Genomic DNA, 16,328 nt, shown 5'->3' on the forward strand with positions numbered 1-16,328 from the left:
AGTATTTTTATGCACTTAAAAGCTTGAAAATCACTTTAGCACAGAGAAACAGACGTCTCACTTAGAACAAAATGCAATCAAAATCATCGTCACGGAAACATGGTCGCCCAATGCTAAAATCACTGTGTGTGGCCAAGCGGCAACCAGATGGCGGTAGTGCGCAAACGTCAAACACAAGCAAAATCGATGCAAGCGCCATCGGTGGCCGATTGACCACCTACAAAAAATTAAATCAACCGTTTAAAAGGTGAACGATAGAACATGTGTTGAGTGAGACGTCTGTTTCTCTGTGACTTTAGCATGGACAAAACGTGAACGGAACGAATCGCAATGTTCACAAAACCTAAAGCTTCCGTATAGAGGTTGTTGCGACAGTTTTCGACATTTATATCTCTTGTTAGATTTTTTCCAAAATTGAAAATAGCCCAAAAACACTAAATCGACTTGAGCCACCTCGAAATTTTATCCGAATTATCTGAAAATTTGACAGGAGACTTATTTTAGCATGTGAATTGTGATTCTGGGCTGACCGGTTGAATTTTTGATACTTTTTGATCACATGAAGAGGTCTAGTGTATATATTGTTGGCGTAGCACTAACTTTTAGAATCCGGATCCGGAAGTCGGGACCTCCGAACCGAACTTTCTTCCAAAGTTTTACCTGTCAAACTAATTGATCCTAAAATACTGCAAAACGTGGAACGTAATATTTGAACGATGCCCTACCGATTTTAACCATATACAAAAATTGTTCATTCGTGTTGTTTTAACCACTAGGGAGCGCACAGGTGACAGTTTGGTTTCTTTCTGTTGGCAGCTCTGCATTGTGACAGCTGTCAAAATTTGGCATCGGAAGGACGTGACGTCATTGATCCCTTTTCCTCACGTTTTCGTAGTGAACGACAGCAGCAAAACTTTGAGCCAAAATGGTAAATAATTGAAATTTGGATTGTTCTGTGACTCAAATCCTATGAAATGGTAGCAAAAACGTAAGTGAAGGTAGTGTTCCGGCGAGTGATTGTAACAAGTACACTACAAGTGAGAGAAAAATAGTGTTTATAAGTTTTGTTTGTGAGGCATCTATTGTGGTGTCGGTCAAAAGAAAACTCACTTCGTTTACATAGGTTATAAGGAAATATCGGAACACTGCCGGATCTGTTTACCGATTTGCTCATCCGCGAATAGTAACTATTTGAATGATGACCGCTTTTTTTTTTTCTAGGGTCGCGTTCGTACCAAGACCGTCAAGAAGGCCTCTAAGGTCATTATTGAGAAGTACTACACTCGGCTGACGATGGATTTCCACACAAACAAGCGCATCGTCGAAGAAGTGGCTATCATTCCTACCAAGCCCCTGCGCAACAAAATTGCCGGGTAAGTTTGAAGTAATTTAGTGATCAAATAATAAGATTCGAATTAATGACGCTGAGTAGTATTACAAATCGCAACAGTTAGCGCCGTTTTGTATTCAATATTGTAATATTTTATCATGTCGTTTTTTCGAATGTACAGCGAAAAAAACATGAATGTATTGGAACAAATGTATAATATTGAAATTTTTTTCATTGATTCAATAGTAAAGATTCCATAGGTCATAGGTTCTCAAGCTTTTGCGACCTTTGTGACTCACCTAGCAGAACCCATATTACTTGCATCTCAGTTAAACTACTACAATGAGGGAAGAATAATTCTTCATTTTTTGATGTTATTTCCATTTCAAGTTTTGGCATTGATATTTTTCTCTGGCAACAAATTTGGACTGGAAGACTATAATTTCCTTCATCTTCAAATCAACAATTTTTTTCGTTCGCTTTATAACGGAAATAATTAAGTATTATATTTATTTGTTACGATAGCCTACCAGCTACAGGACTTTTACTTAGGTCACGGACCTGTTTGAGACCGTTTAATTCTAAAGCTGTATTACGGAGAAAAAGAAAAATTTGAATAGCTACGCGGAAATAACGCGCAGAGGGCAATCCCCGCATGGAACAAATCGTGCATAGTGTGCGTTGAACTAAACATTATTTATATTTTAATCAACTGTCATGAAGTCCATGATTTGAATGGCGTGTTTGCGGGTGTGCATAAACATGGAAAGACTGGAATCATAAGCCATCAAATCAATTTTACCATAGTTGTGCTCCTCAACATTTGATATTGATTGTTCACCAATGAAATATTTATTTGGAAGTTTCGAGCGACACACTATCACTCTGGCTGGAAGGACCTGCTAATACAAGCAACATTTCATAATTGTTTCCTTCTTCTGTCCAACTTCACCGCATCCTAGGCAAGGTCCACAACTCGCAGTGGCCATGAGAGAGCTCATTGAGCGCTAGGACATGTTATGTCCTTATTTTTAGATTGAATTGAATGTAGAAATGACAACATAGATATAAACAAAACATCGTAAATTTAGCATTAGCCACCTTTGATCACTAGCCCGGAAAATATTCATTCGAGGCGGATTCAATTTTCTCGGCTTCCAAATTTTTCTTGCAATGCGTAATAATAGTTGTTGATTATAACGTGGAAGGTAATATCTCGCGTAACATATGATTATGGCTTATACACCATAAACTTGATTTTGATTTTTTTTTAGCATAAACAATTCTCTTGGAAATGAATCTTTGTGTGTCTTCATGCTAGTTAAAACTCCGTTCTCGATTTTTCTTAAGAAACATGTTTATTGCTATTATGAGTAAACGTCCATTTGCACCATAGTGGTTTTAAAGTTCTTTGCTCAACGCCCTTGTACCATGCAGGGTGTTTCGCTTTGGATTTAGGCCATTTACTTTATATTGTTAAACTGGCAAATCTGGCTTAAAGTTATTTTAAAACGTATCTTCTTACTAGGATTTCAATATACCGCACAGCAGAACTGCTCTGAAAAACAAAGCTAAACCAATCCGATGATGTTACTAGCGTTGAGCCAACAAATTAAAAGACACACATCCTGTCGCTAGTGCGAGTCAATGGCGCGATTTTTGCTGAAATTTCGTGGATTTCTAATGGGTTTTCAATTGCCACATTTTGACCATTCTCGCCAATATTAGCTGCCAAACAGAAAATCTGATTCTATAACATTCCCCAGAAAACCATACCCCAGAAAACCATTCCCCAGAAAACCGTTTCCCAGAAAACCTCTCCCCAGAATGTACCATTCCCCAGAAAACCATTTCCCAGAATGAAACATTCCCCCGAAAACCATTCCCCAGAATGCACCATATCCCAGAATTTTTTTCATACGTTTAAAAAGATTCCTGCAATGAAGAAAAAGGATTTTGGCAACTAAAAAACTGGAATAAAAAGAATGGCTCGTTCAATTATGATTCACCTTATTTCCGGCAAATGCTTATAGTAAACGGGCATTCCCATGTACATGGGACAGTTATGCGTGTAACGGCAGTATTTGTTTTTTTATTTTGTTCAATGAAACTGTAGATTTTTATTAGTGCGGGTAAATTTATGTTTCAAAAGAAGGCATCATCCACTTGTTTGCTACACTCCTTGAAAACGCGTGATTTGAAAGAAGGCGTATGTCAGGCAAATGTGTGAGTCAAAAGAATGTATCACTCATTTGCCTTTTTCCGAGTAAATGCGCGTTTTAAAAGAAGGAATCATTGACTTAATTGCCTTATTCCGGGCAAATGCGTGGGTCCCTATTTCATTCCTCAATCAAGGCATGCTTCAAAATAAAAAAAAAATTCTGTTGTGGGGTGAAGTCAGAATAGACGTGACCATGCTATGCGACGTGACGCGACAGTGCAGTTTGACAGTTCATTGATAATAATTGTTATTCCTTTGCGTGAGTCGCGTCGCATCGCACATCGCGATAAGGGTGCGGCCAAAGTAGACGCGAAATGCAGTGGGAAACGAAGCGTCCATATGATTTGACAGCTCCTTATTATTGATTGTTATTCCTTTGCGTGCAATTTTTGCGCGACGTCGCGTAGACGCGTTTACTCTCACAGGAACCTTACTCTGGCGAGCACCTTATGGTCATTATGCCAAAAGACACATTGTATTTGAAACTATAGATTCTAATAATTTAATAATTACCACAATGGCCATTGCACATCCAACTCATCAAGACAAATGATTTTAAATTATGGTCTTGTGATGATGTTTGTAAGAAAACAAGAAAATGAAATCATGTTTATCTATATATTCTGTTTTCTGGGGAACGGTACATTCTGGGGAATGGTTTTCTGGGGAACGGTGCATTCTGGGGATTGACTTTCTGGGGAATGGTACATTCTGGCGATTGGTTTTCTGGGGAATGGTACATTCTGGGAAATGGAATTCTGGGGTATGGTTTTCTGGGGAACGGTTTTCTGGGGAATAGTATAGAACCGAAAATCTTTGTGGATTATTCGACCTTTCTCTTTGTGAGAAAGGATCAGACTGTCTTTCAATGGTTGGGGCGATATTCAGAAATCCGAATATCGTCGGTTGAACGAGAGGTTGTTTTTTAATTGGCCGACCATCAGTTGCGTCTAGTTTTGTACCATGCTCAATGACTCACACTATTGCAGGCATCTCATTCAAAGCATTCAGTATTCATCCTTTGTTCTATTATGCATTCCAATAACTTTTTTTGTTAGGCTAGTTTTTGTTCCATTACTTTCGCTTCAAAATTCCTCGCTGTTCTTATATCCATTGAGAGTTCGTTCGTGATTACTCAGTTGCAGTAAACTGTCTGACTGAACTTGAGTCTTGAGACTCCAAACGAATTCTACGATGGATAGCACATACGACGTTGTAATGCTCACTATAGATGGCAAAACGCCATCGTGTACGTGGCCTACCATGAAGCCTATGGCCTCTTCTGCGATGTCTAGTGCATGTTATCTTCACTTGACGCTCTTCCGGCAAATGAACAACGTAACGAGTCTGCCGTGTTGTTAAGCAATACCCATCCATTATCTCATACGTAGTGCTAATGACATCATTTTTCAAATCGAGAATATTATCCAAGTTCTTAAAAAATCGCAGGCCTTAGGATCGTTCCTGTCCACCTCTGGTTTCATTTCGCATGAGTGCTTTTAAATCAGATTCGTCAGGCTTTGCTCGGACCTCTGCAGAGTTCTGTAGAGAATCGCTTGCTTTTAAAAAAATGATCTTATATACTATACAGTTTTATATATTACATAAATAAGTGAATGTTCTTTCATTTTGTTTTCTATTGATGAATATGCTAATAGATTAGAAGCAAAAATATTGAAAAATTTTAAAATTATAAAACGTGTAATTATAAGTAAGAAACCATATTTTTGTTTGTCGCGGATTTGTTTTTACAGTCGCGGTTTTCAATTTGCTAGTCGCGGATTTCGCGGATTGGAATTCGACTATTTTGTAACAGCCCTGCATTAATAACTATGATTTATTTAGCCTAAATTGAGAAAATTAATCCATTTGTTATTGATATTCTTCTACTGAAATCCTAAGTGGATTATTCATGAAGCACAACCCTGATGATTCCAAGATTGATGAATATTACAAGAAAATTTTCTTGTAACTATAATCCTAAAATGGAAAGTAATGTTAGTCACAATAGAAAAAAAAATAGATTTCAAATAGTACAAAAACTAGAAAATTTAAAATCATTTAATAAAGTCACTCCAGATGCCTAGTGCTTTGACTTTCAAAAAGCGTCACAACAGATTACAATAATTATGCTCTATTCAATATAATTATGGTTGCATGGAATATATGAACAGTAAATGTGCTCGTGTATTGGAAAACAATTTTCCACTTACCCCATTAGTGGGGCAAAATTTTTGGTTTTACAATTAATTTTTAACCTAAGAATATTATTCAAAAATTTTGTTCGCAGGCGTAGAAAGATTGGATAGATGATTTATTATGTCATAAATATTAGCATTAGCATTGAGCATTTCGCACAAATTCGTAGGTGGTACAAGCCAAGACTATTGTATGAGAGTAGCAACACTTTCATCCGTTACCACAGATATTGATTTGGGACTAATCACCATCTCTTAGATGGAAGCAATGCACTCTCCAATAGTCGAGATCTGTCCTGGCCATGTGCTTGCGAATGCTGAGGAAGGGGAAGGATGGTTAGTTAGACACCTACTTAAGAAAGATGCAGAGAACTCTACGACCTCTCATAGGTGCCACGGGAGGTTTTTGGATTGTTGTGTTGAAGGTTTAACAGTAGGAATCGTTCTGGTAGAACGTGAAACACAGAAAGAACTAAGATAGAAATACAAAGAAGAAAAAGGGACGAGCCTGGAATTGAACTCACGACCTCCTGCTTATAAGGCAGAAGCGGTAGCCACTAGACCACCGAGCTCGTCATGATTTATTATGTCATAAATATCATCAATTTTTAGGTATATTATATTCAACTTTTATTACTTAAAGAACATGAACTATGCGATTTCCTTTACCCACTTACCCCACTGTACTGCCTATAACAAGCCTGGTAGCGGGTCACTTTTTAGTGACTTGGTCACTTTTTTCGGGCAAGTCACTAAAAAGACGTCTCTTTTTTCGACCTCAAGTCACTAAAGTCACTTTTTCTCGCAAAAAGTCACTATTTTCAACTATTTTGAAACTATTGACCATTTTTTAATGAAGCTTTATGTATAAGTCGGATGATGCTTTGTTCATGGCGGAAATGAAATTACGGATCTTGGAAAAATGATCGCTCTGAAGCTTCGCCAGCCATTTTACTCGCTGCTCTTATTGGCATTTCACCAGTAGCTAATTGACCGTTCCCGTCAAAAATTTCAATTTGCTCAATCGATTCTTTATTTTATTTAAAGTCAACTTTCCCAAATAACCCATATTTTTGACGCCTCTAAATATTTTTTAAAATTTAAAGCAAAGTGTTGTTTTTCAATATTGGGCTAAAATTCGCCCGATTTTGAACGAACAGCGGGTGAATTTTTTAGACCGGTTTACACGTGCAGCACTTTTTCAACTTTTGTTTTGGATTTTTAAAATAGTTAGAAGCTTGAGAGAGAGTTGAAAAAAAAAAGAAAGTTGACCTTAAATAAGCCAAAGAATCGATTGAAACAATAAAACAAGATGCAATTTTTTGACGGGAAAGGATATAGATATTATATAAAGGGGATAAAGTCTCCCCAATTTTGAAAACTGCATGCGCTGAGAAACATCGAAAATGAGAAAGTGGATCAAGTCTGCCCAGTCTCCCCTATCAAATGCACTATTGGCGGGAAACCAATAGTTGGCTTGTTATTTAGTCCATACCTAAAACAAACGTGCTTATCAGTTTTTTTATAACAGAACATTGTTTTATCACAAACCTCGTGCTTAGAATCATAGGGGCGTAACTGCATTAATCCATTGCTCTTCGTCGATGTTTTCTTTTTATTTTTTTTATTTTTAAGATTTAATGGTTTATTGTAAAAAAGAATGATTGTATCTTGCACCAGACGCAACAATTACGGTTGTAACCAGTGTTGGTAGAATCACCGAGGCTTCATGGACGAGCCCACTCGCTTGCGATTCTGTATGGGGAGCATCGCGCTTGAGTTTCTCGGACAGAATCGCATCGCCTCGCTCACTCACCGAAAAATGATTTCGCTCTTAAAAGCGTCAAAACGGATTCGAGGCGTATAAACAAAAATATATGCATTTATTAGCCATTGTTTTAAGCGAAAAAAGCTAATTCACTGCATTAAACAATGAAGAACACGTAAAAATCATGCGATGAGGCAAATCGCGATGCGAATCATGAGCGATTCTTTGGGCCATGATTCTGATGGGATTTAACTCATGCTCCCCAAAGTAAGAACATGAAACAAAAGAAAGGCAAAAAGCCGTTTTTCCCTCCCAACATCCACTTCGATCAATATTTTGGAATTTTTTAAAATATATTGTGATGATAATTTATACATTTCAAATAGCATAAATGTAAAAGATTCCAATCGTGATTTTTTTAGATTTTGTTAGATTCGTTATATTTTGATAACTTTTGAATTTGAAGATGAGCCCGACGGTCCTGTATTATAAGCAGGAGGTCAAGCGTTCAATCCCAGGTTCGTTGTAACTAAATTTTCATAATTTTTGTTTCGTTTTCTACCAAAACGATCCGTACTGATGTTCCTTTCGCACTAAAAATTCCAAAAACTTCCTAAACCTATTATACCAAATCTGCATCTTTCTTAAGTAGGTGTTCAGCTTATCCAGTGATCGTAACTTTCACTCATTCTCACGAGAACATTCTTCATTCACGCAGATTTTTGCCTAGAAATCATTTTTCGGGGAAAAAACAGGTCTTATGAGTGATAGATAACTATGTTTCGCTCACTTCCAGTGGCGCAAACGTTTGATTTGCTTGCAGGACTACTCATAGTTTTTAGTAGTCCTACTTTTGACCGATATTTAGTAAAAATTCCTTGGGATAAAAAGAGAGGGCAAAAGTTAGCGTGCACGATTTTCGTTTCTTTTCTGAGTTAATAAACTAATGATAGAGTGGTGAGTGAAAGATGGTTTCCGCTACAAATTACGAAAAAAAATCTCCTTCGACCCAAAAACGCCTTATTTCGTCTCATCGAAATTGCAACTTTTTCAACTTTTGTCACTTTTTCTGCTACTGAAAGTCACTATTTGGTCCCTTTTTTCGTCAGCTTTGGTCACTAAAGTCACTATTTTGAGCGGTATTGGTCGCTACCAGCCCTGCTATAATCGCATGTTTGTCCAGTATGAATAGGAAACTCAGCAAAAATGAGACAATTGTGCGATTACAGGCAGTGTACCTTACTTGAAAGTTAGGTACATCAGATCCAGTGAGTGGTCAACTCGACTATTGAAATGTGCATTCAATATCAAGATGCTTAATCGAGCCCAATCAATGCTATGTCATGTACACTAAACCATTGTTTATAATTGCAGTTTCGTGACACATCTGATGAAGCGTCTGCGTCACTCCCAGGTGCGTGGTATTTCCATCAAGCTGCAGGAAGAAGAACGTGAACGCAGGGATAACTACGTGCCGGAAGTGTCCGCTCTGGAGCAGGACATCATCGAAGTTGATCCCGAGACCAAGGAGATGTTGAAGCAGTTGGACTTCAACAACATTGTCGTCCAAGTCACGAATCCTTCCGCACAGGGTTACAACCGACGCAACTAAGTTTCAGCAAGTATCTTGATTAAGTCGGGGAGCACTGGGATGTTGTTCTAAAATTTCCCAAATCTAAACATCTGTGCAAGGAGAGTATCGTATTGTATGCAAAAGTATATGATCCTTCGCAAGTTAAGGAAATATAGATGATAACAAGGTAAATAATTTTCTATTGAATTGTTTGTATCCGATGACACATCCTTCCATTATATTATTATTATCTATATAGGTATATATCGGAACCAAAATTTCAAAAGGGCGAAACAGCTTTTGCCAACAATCATCGTCGGTAGGCTAATTCGTGCCCACCAACGCCATTTAATGAAGGATAAGAATTCGCTGCTTTCATCAATGGTATTGGATTGCATGGGTGGGCTCAAATGAGCTCACAAGCGACGTGAGAACCACTATTTAGAAAAACAGTATCGCCATTTTGAAAAGTTGTAGTCGATATATCTAGACCAACATTTGAAAAGGGCGTAACAGCCAAAATTTATTTCTTCTGATTCTTCATCTACATATATAGCAGTATCAGCAGTATCAGCAGAAATAAATTTTGGCTGTTACGCCCATTTCTATAGTTTTTCTAGTTAGTAATTAATGGATAGTCTCCAAAGCTTCCACTCGTCTTAGTTTAGCTGTTTAGCAGGAAGATCTATGGGAGGCGTACAAAACAGCCTATCGGCTGGCTTCATATGCCCAGGAAATCCGAGGATTGAATATATAAAGAAATGAAAAAATCTCACACACTATAGACAGACATATGATTTGTGATTTCTGTACGTACAATGAGGTACACGTAAAGCAACAGGATGGCACCCATATTTTTTATCATTCGCTGCGTTACATAGGAGAACTGTTCCATTTTCTATCTCACTGAACATATATTCATCTCATCGCAAAACAAAGAAATACAGCACCTATCTTGTCGCTTCTTTTTGCTAACACGCGTAACAAAACTAACAAAAATAAGAAACAAACCAAATTCCTTTTCATCTTTGTTTTTAATGGGATGGGAATAGGAGCTATAGGATGAAGTGCCGAACCGTTCCCCTATAAAGTTTCTTTGTTAATGATACTACAAATAGTCCTATAAATAGGTGCAGTTATGGTGTTTGCTTCGATTCGATAACCTAACTACTGTACATTAATATTTGATAACCTAGATTGGAACAAGCGTCCTGATACCGGTCTGATCCGAAGCTAAGCAATGGGCCCTAAACCGATCGTTACACTCACCAAAGCGCTCGTGAAGTGTTTTGATACCAGCCAGCCGGTGGAACCCAGAAGCTCGGGTCCTGGGAGGGGTGTTGAGGATCATCCTCGGGAACTTGTTTTGAACTCGTTGGAGTTTTGCAGTCAGTTGAACATTCGAAAAACACGTGTTCCGGTGTCTCCTCGCAGTTCGGACAGGTAGGGCATAGGGGGGTTTCTGCGTGTCCGAAGCTGTGCAGAGACTTCCTGAAACATCCATAACCCGACTGGAATTGTGTCAGGAAGAAGTTGACTTCCCCGTGTTTTCTGTCCACCCACAGCGACAGGTTCGGAATGAGCCGATATGTCAGCCTTACTTTCGAGCTACTGTTACAAGCCAGCTGCCACTTGCTCATCGAATCGACAGTCTGTAGCACTCACAGTCCTCCAATAAAATGTTTATGGTGATTATTCCTACTATGGTACAAACCGCATCCATCGATATGGTACGATATGCATTTGCCACTCTTATGGCCATCAGCGTATAGGTGCTATTGGGCCGATTCAGATTCCTCCTCGTGATTACACCAGCCGCCCAGACAGGAGCTCCGTATCTGAGAATTGACGTAGATACGCTGGCCAGGAGTCTTCTCTTACTGATACTAATCGCAGAACTGTTTAACATGATTCTGGTCAACGCTGTGATCGCTTTAGTTGCCTTTTCGCAAGCATAATCGACGTGGGTATTGAAATTGAGCCGGTCGTCGATCATTACCCCAAGATTTACCTCTCGCTTCGAGTCGATGGTGACTTCTCCAACCGTAATCGTACTATGCTGTACTGCCTTTCGGTTGCTGATCATCATCACTTCAGTTTTGTGATGAACCAATGGCAGCTTTTTTCCGCACATCCAGTTTTCTATTATTTCTATCGCCTGCGTTGCGCGTACTTCCACCTCTTCTATTGTTTCTCGGAATACCATGAGAGCCACGTCGTCCTCAAACCCAACGATCTTCACACCTCTTGATAGTGTTAGCTGCAATAGCCCATCGTACATCTCGTTATGCCTATTCTCTTCAGGCCTTCATGTGTTTCGTAGATCAACGATCTATTTTCGAAGTAACTCTTCAGAATTCTGCATTGGTATCATGGAACCCTCATCCCGTACAGGGAACTGGCTATTGCTTCCCAGCTGGCACTGTTGAACGCATTTTTCACGTCTAAGGTTACCACAGGCAGTAGCGGTTTCCTCTCCTTATTTGCTTCTTGGCTGCTTCAGCTGCTTCGCCGACTATCCGGATGACGTTAACTGTGAACCTGCTCTACCGAAACCCGAACTGCATGCTAGATAATCCGTTTGCACCTTCTGTGTGGATCGCCAGCCTGGTAAGGACGATCGTCTCAAGGAGTTTTCCGACTGTGTCTAGCAGGCAAATCTCCGTTTGGCTTTCTACATCGTTGTCGACTGCTTGATGATCGCTATGTGTATAGTCCTCGCAGACTCTCCAGTTCGTGTTCCTTGCTAAGGCAGGACTGCAGAAGGTAACATCTGCCATCCCTTCGATATGTGCTCGTCGAACCTTCACTAATCAAGTCTACATTGAGCCTGGCAAGTGCTTCTAGTAGACTCCAACCTCTAGGGTTAGTGCAACGGCTGCCCCACTCGCCCACCACATTATCCGTTAGCTCCTTATATGATGAGCTCTTATTCTTGGAGTGCTTTCTCAGCTCAAAGATCATGTCACCCGCCCGTGTGCTTCTGATTTTCTGTACATCTGCGCCGAAGTCCTTCACTACTCAAAATCCACACATATTTATTGGCAAAAATTCATAGATTTAACTTATGATGTACATCAGTGCACACATAACCATTCTCCACGCGAACTACTAATAAAAAATATATCCAAATAAACTTTATGTGTGGTCTCGTATTAGCAATTATTTAATTTACGTGTGGTTCTATATCGATTATATTAGGGTGGAGCTATTGCAAAAATTTATAACGGCGACACATATATCTTATATAGATATTTTGGCAGTGTTCAGTTCCGAAGCTGTCCTTATTGTTCGCAGGACCTCCAAATACCCTTCCTCGCTTGCCTTCACCACAAGTGGAAGTGCTTCACCCTTCTTCTTCTTTGGTGATTTTTTGCCGCTCGTCTATTTTGCTGCGGCTCTTCTTCGTCATCTTTTGAACCACCTGTCAAGGGGTCCTTAATGCCGAATTCGTTTTTAAACCTGGGTCAGTGCCAACCCGAAACCTGAATAAAAAAACATTTTCAGTTCCATCTGTCATTGGATATGTTGGTGTGCGTAGCATCGTGTTTGTTTTGATTCGAAACATAAGGGTTGCTGATGTTTAATCATCTTTCGCTTTCAAGCGCATGGGAAGGATAGGATTTGTTTTCATCGGGAAACGTTTCCCGATGAAAACAAATCCTATTCTGCCTATGCACTTGAAAGAGAAAGATGATTAACGTCAGCAAGCTCTATATGATCCAGATGATCGCGGACATCCAGTGCACTGGCAGTGCGTTGGCCTTGACTAATCAGATCATGATAAATAAATAAATATGTTCAAGTGCGTGAACTGATTTTTTCGGATAGTGGAATTTACTTTTGGGCGGATATAAATAGGGGAACTGCTCCTGGAATTCATCTCATGGCTCCGATATTCATCCCATCAAAAGCAAAGCAATGGAAAGGAATTTGGATTGTTTATTATTTTTGTGATTTTATCCAGCAGTGAGCACGCATGTCGGCAAAAAGAGGCGACGAAATTGGTGCTGTATTTCTTTGTTTCCCGATGAGATGAATATATTTATGTTCAGTGAGATGGAATACTCCATTCGGCGTAGGTTCATCGAAGTGCTGTAGCCCATAAAGTAAGTAAGTAAGAGATGGAGATCGGAAAAGTTCCCCTATTTAATTATATTCAATAATCCCGTGCACATTTTTATACCATGAATTTCGTATAGAATTCATGTAGAAGAGATTTTCTATTTTACAAAAATTCATCTATTTATACAAAATTTTTTTTTGGAGAACTCTCAGAAGAATAAAATAAAAATTCTCCAGGATTCGCTAATTTTTTTTCCTCGCTACCTCTCCTGATAAAGGTAGCATCACACCTCGGGAAAATTTTCCGACAGATTCCGGGCCCCGTGCATTTTCAATTTTCAAGAATCTCCCGGAGGAATTGCTCAAGGTACTTCCGGGGGAACACTGCCAAAAATATCTATATAAGATATATGTGTAGCCGTTATAAATTTTTGCAATATTCCTAATATAATCGATATAGAACCACACATAAATTAAATAATTGCTTATTCGAGACCACACATAAAGTTTATTTGGATATATATTTTATAAGTAGTTCGCGTGTAGAATGATTATGTGTGCGATGATATACATCATAAGTTAAATCTATGGATTTTTGCCAATAAATATGTGTGGATTTCTGGTAGTGAATTAATGTACGAAACTTGCGGAGCAATTCCTGAAGGAAACTTCGAGTAAGTTCATGTATTTCAGAAGGATTCCCTGAAGGAATTATTGTAGGAATTTCCAAATTAATTCCTGAAGCAACTTCCAGAGAAAATCCTGGAACAGTATTCAAAGATATTCCTAGAAGAATTTCCAAAGGAATTCATCTCGAAAGGATCCCTTGGAAAACATATGGAGGAATGCCTGAAAATTCAAGAAAGAATTACTGAAAGAATGTCTGAAGTAATTTCTGGCAGAATTCCCGAAGAAAATTCTGAAACGCACGAAAGAGTTTTTGGAAGAATTTCAAAAGAAATTCTGCATAATAAATATTTCTATTCGGTATTCCTCAATTATATTTTTCTGACAATTCCTAGCGGATTTTGTGAACGGGTTTCAAGGGGAATTCCCAAACTACATAATTCCATCCACCGACCTAATTTAGGACCCAAAATGTGACGAAAACCTGAATGAACTTATGAATACATAACTTCCCTAACAATTATTTTAAAAACTGAATCTAGACAACAGTACTGGATTAATTTCATTTAAAACTACAATTACAAATATCACAAAATTCCAAAAAAAAAAAAAAATTTAAATGCGCTTTTTATTTTAATAAACAGACAGTTTCGTTTCTCCCTTCTGCTTGTTTATTCCGCCCAGTCCCACCCACCCACGTGGTTTTGACAGTTGAAGTACAGTTGTATTGGTGAACCCGGTGCGAAACCGTGAAACAACACAGTGCGAACCAATAGAGGTAATAAACTATAGAGGAAGGTTGTCGCTGTCGTCACTGGCGAAACATGTTTTGCTGGCGAGGATAGGGCACTAAATGTCAACTAAGGAAAAATCAGTACGTTTTGACAGATAGGTACCCAACATGTTTGGGGATGATAACAAAGGGAACCGCAGCGACAATCGTCCTCTATAGTTTATTACCTCTATTTGCGAACCCGACAGCTTTGGGGTTGGAACTAGTGCGAACCTAGTTCCAACCTGAGCGAATAAAAAAACACTTTGACAGCACTTAGGTTGGAACTGGTTCCAACCTAGGTTGGAACTTTTTAAAAACGAATTCGACATAAGTTGCCGTCATGACTTGGTCCGGCTGTGCGGCAACCATTTGTTTGTATAGAGCCTCCCCTTTTTTTGGAGTTTCCTGGTCGCTGGTCTCCTGGCGGGGATCTATGCCTTTTAGGCTCAGATACTGGTGTGTTTTCCGGCCGCCCTAGCTTCTTTTCTCCGTTATTGCCAAGTCCTCCAGGGACCAATCCAGGTGTTTCCTGTAATTGCGCCGCGTTTTTTGCTGTAGCCAGCTCGCTCTCGGCATTTTCTACTCTCTGCGTCAGATTATTCCAATCTGTCATTGCTGACCCCAGGGCTGGCACGGCAAATGCTGGGTAAAGCGTACCATTGGTACTTCGCGTACCTGAAGGAATAAAATAGACCCCATCTCGCGGTCCTTAGCCTCTTACCCAGCAACTCCTATCCCTACCTCCCCGCGGTGCTGGCCGGGATACGAGCAACCTTAGGGAAGATCGGGTAACCAACCCCGGTGGGAACTATGGTCGTATGCTGACAGGGAAGGGGGGGTTTGCTCCTCTCCGGAGGTGCAAATCTTATTGAGCGTCTGTTCTCCATGTCAGGATCGGCTCACAACAGCGTCTGTTCTCCATGTTAGGCTGATCATCGTCCGAGTGCCAGCGAGGGACTCTAAGTGAAACTGTGCACCATGGTCCACCGGAAATAAGGAGGAATGGTCCTCCGGAAATTTAAGGGGTTTGGTGTCAGGCCCTGCAAGCCAGCCTTTAAAAAATCATAAGCAACGAACAATCAACAAGAGAGTACGGACCGGAACCATCGGCGAAGACCACTGCGACGAAAAGGGACTAGCGATTGGAAACTCGGTTCGTGGAACTGCAAATCTCTCAACTTCATCGGGAGCACACGCATACTCGCCGATGTGCTCAAGGACCGTGGATTCGGCATCGTAGCGCTGCAGGAGGTTTGTTGGAAGGGATCAATGGTGCGAACGTTTAGAGGTAATCATACCATCTACCAGAGCTGCGGCAACACACACGAGCTGGGAACAGCTTTCATAGTGATGGGCGATATGCCAAGGCGCGTGATCGGGTGGTGGCCGATCAATGAAAGAATGTGCAGGTTGAGGATCAAAGGCCGGTTCTTCAACTTCAGCATAATCAACGTCCATAGCCCACACTCCGGAAGCACTGATGATGATAAGGACGCATTCTACGCGCAGCTGGAACGTGAGTACGACAGCTGCCCAAGACACGACGTCAAAATCATCATAGGAGATTTGAACGCTCAGGTTGGCCAAGAGGAGGAGTTTAGACCGACTATTGGAAAGTTCAGCGCTCACCGGCTGACGAACGAAAACGGCCTACGACTAATTGATTTCGCCGCCTCCAAGAATATGGCCATTCGTAGCACCTACTTCCAACACAGCCTCCCGTATCGGTACACCTGGAGATCACCACTGCAGACAGAATCACAAATCGACC

The 16,328-nt window shown here is 40.0% G+C and overlaps 2 protein-coding genes across 3 annotated transcripts; one reads left to right on the forward strand and one right to left on the reverse strand.

Moving 5' to 3' along the window:
- The first annotated feature begins 776 nt into the window (after positions 1-776).
- LOC134210961 (small ribosomal subunit protein eS17) lies at positions 777-9,928 on the forward strand. 2 transcript variants are annotated; one of them, XR_009978892.1, is made up of 4 exons: positions 777-928; positions 1,222-1,373; positions 8,892-9,277; positions 9,350-9,928. XR_009978892.1 is itself a non-coding variant. In XM_062687421.1 (3 exons), the coding sequence occupies exons 1-3, from the start codon at positions 926-928 to the stop codon at positions 9,127-9,129; spliced, it is 393 nt and encodes a 130-aa protein (XP_062543405.1). In that variant the 5' UTR covers positions 777-925; the 3' UTR covers positions 9,130-9,282. The 2 variants fall into 2 exon arrangements, 1 of the variants encoding a protein (XP_062543405.1); XM_062687421.1 differs by lacking the exon at positions 9,350-9,928 and having other exon boundaries at positions 8,892-9,282.
- Positions 9,929-10,726: 798 nt separating this feature from the next.
- On the reverse strand, positions 10,727-11,371 carry LOC134209291 (uncharacterized). The gene has a single exon (XM_062685287.1). It carries the CDS (start codon positions 11,369-11,371, stop codon positions 10,727-10,729), a length of 645 nt encoding a protein of 214 aa, XP_062541271.1.
- Between the last annotated feature and the right edge of the window lie 4,957 nt (positions 11,372-16,328).

Source organism: Armigeres subalbatus, chromosome 2 (genome assembly GCF_024139115.2).
Source record: "Armigeres subalbatus isolate Guangzhou_Male chromosome 2, GZ_Asu_2, whole genome shotgun sequence".
Lineage (NCBI taxonomy): Eukaryota > Metazoa > Arthropoda > Insecta > Diptera > Culicidae > Armigeres > Armigeres subalbatus.

Bases quoted from the DNA above. Each gene is read 5' to 3' on its own strand.
- LOC134210961 (XM_062687421.1), top strand. The intron at 1,374-8,891 runs GTAAGTTTGAAG...TTATAATTGCAG, and splicing joins CTGCGCAACAAAATTGCCGG to TTTCGTGACACATCTGATGA.
- LOC134209291 (XM_062685287.1), bottom strand. From the start codon at position 11,371: ATGTACGATGGGCTATTGCAGCTAACACTATCAAGAGGTGTGAAGATC.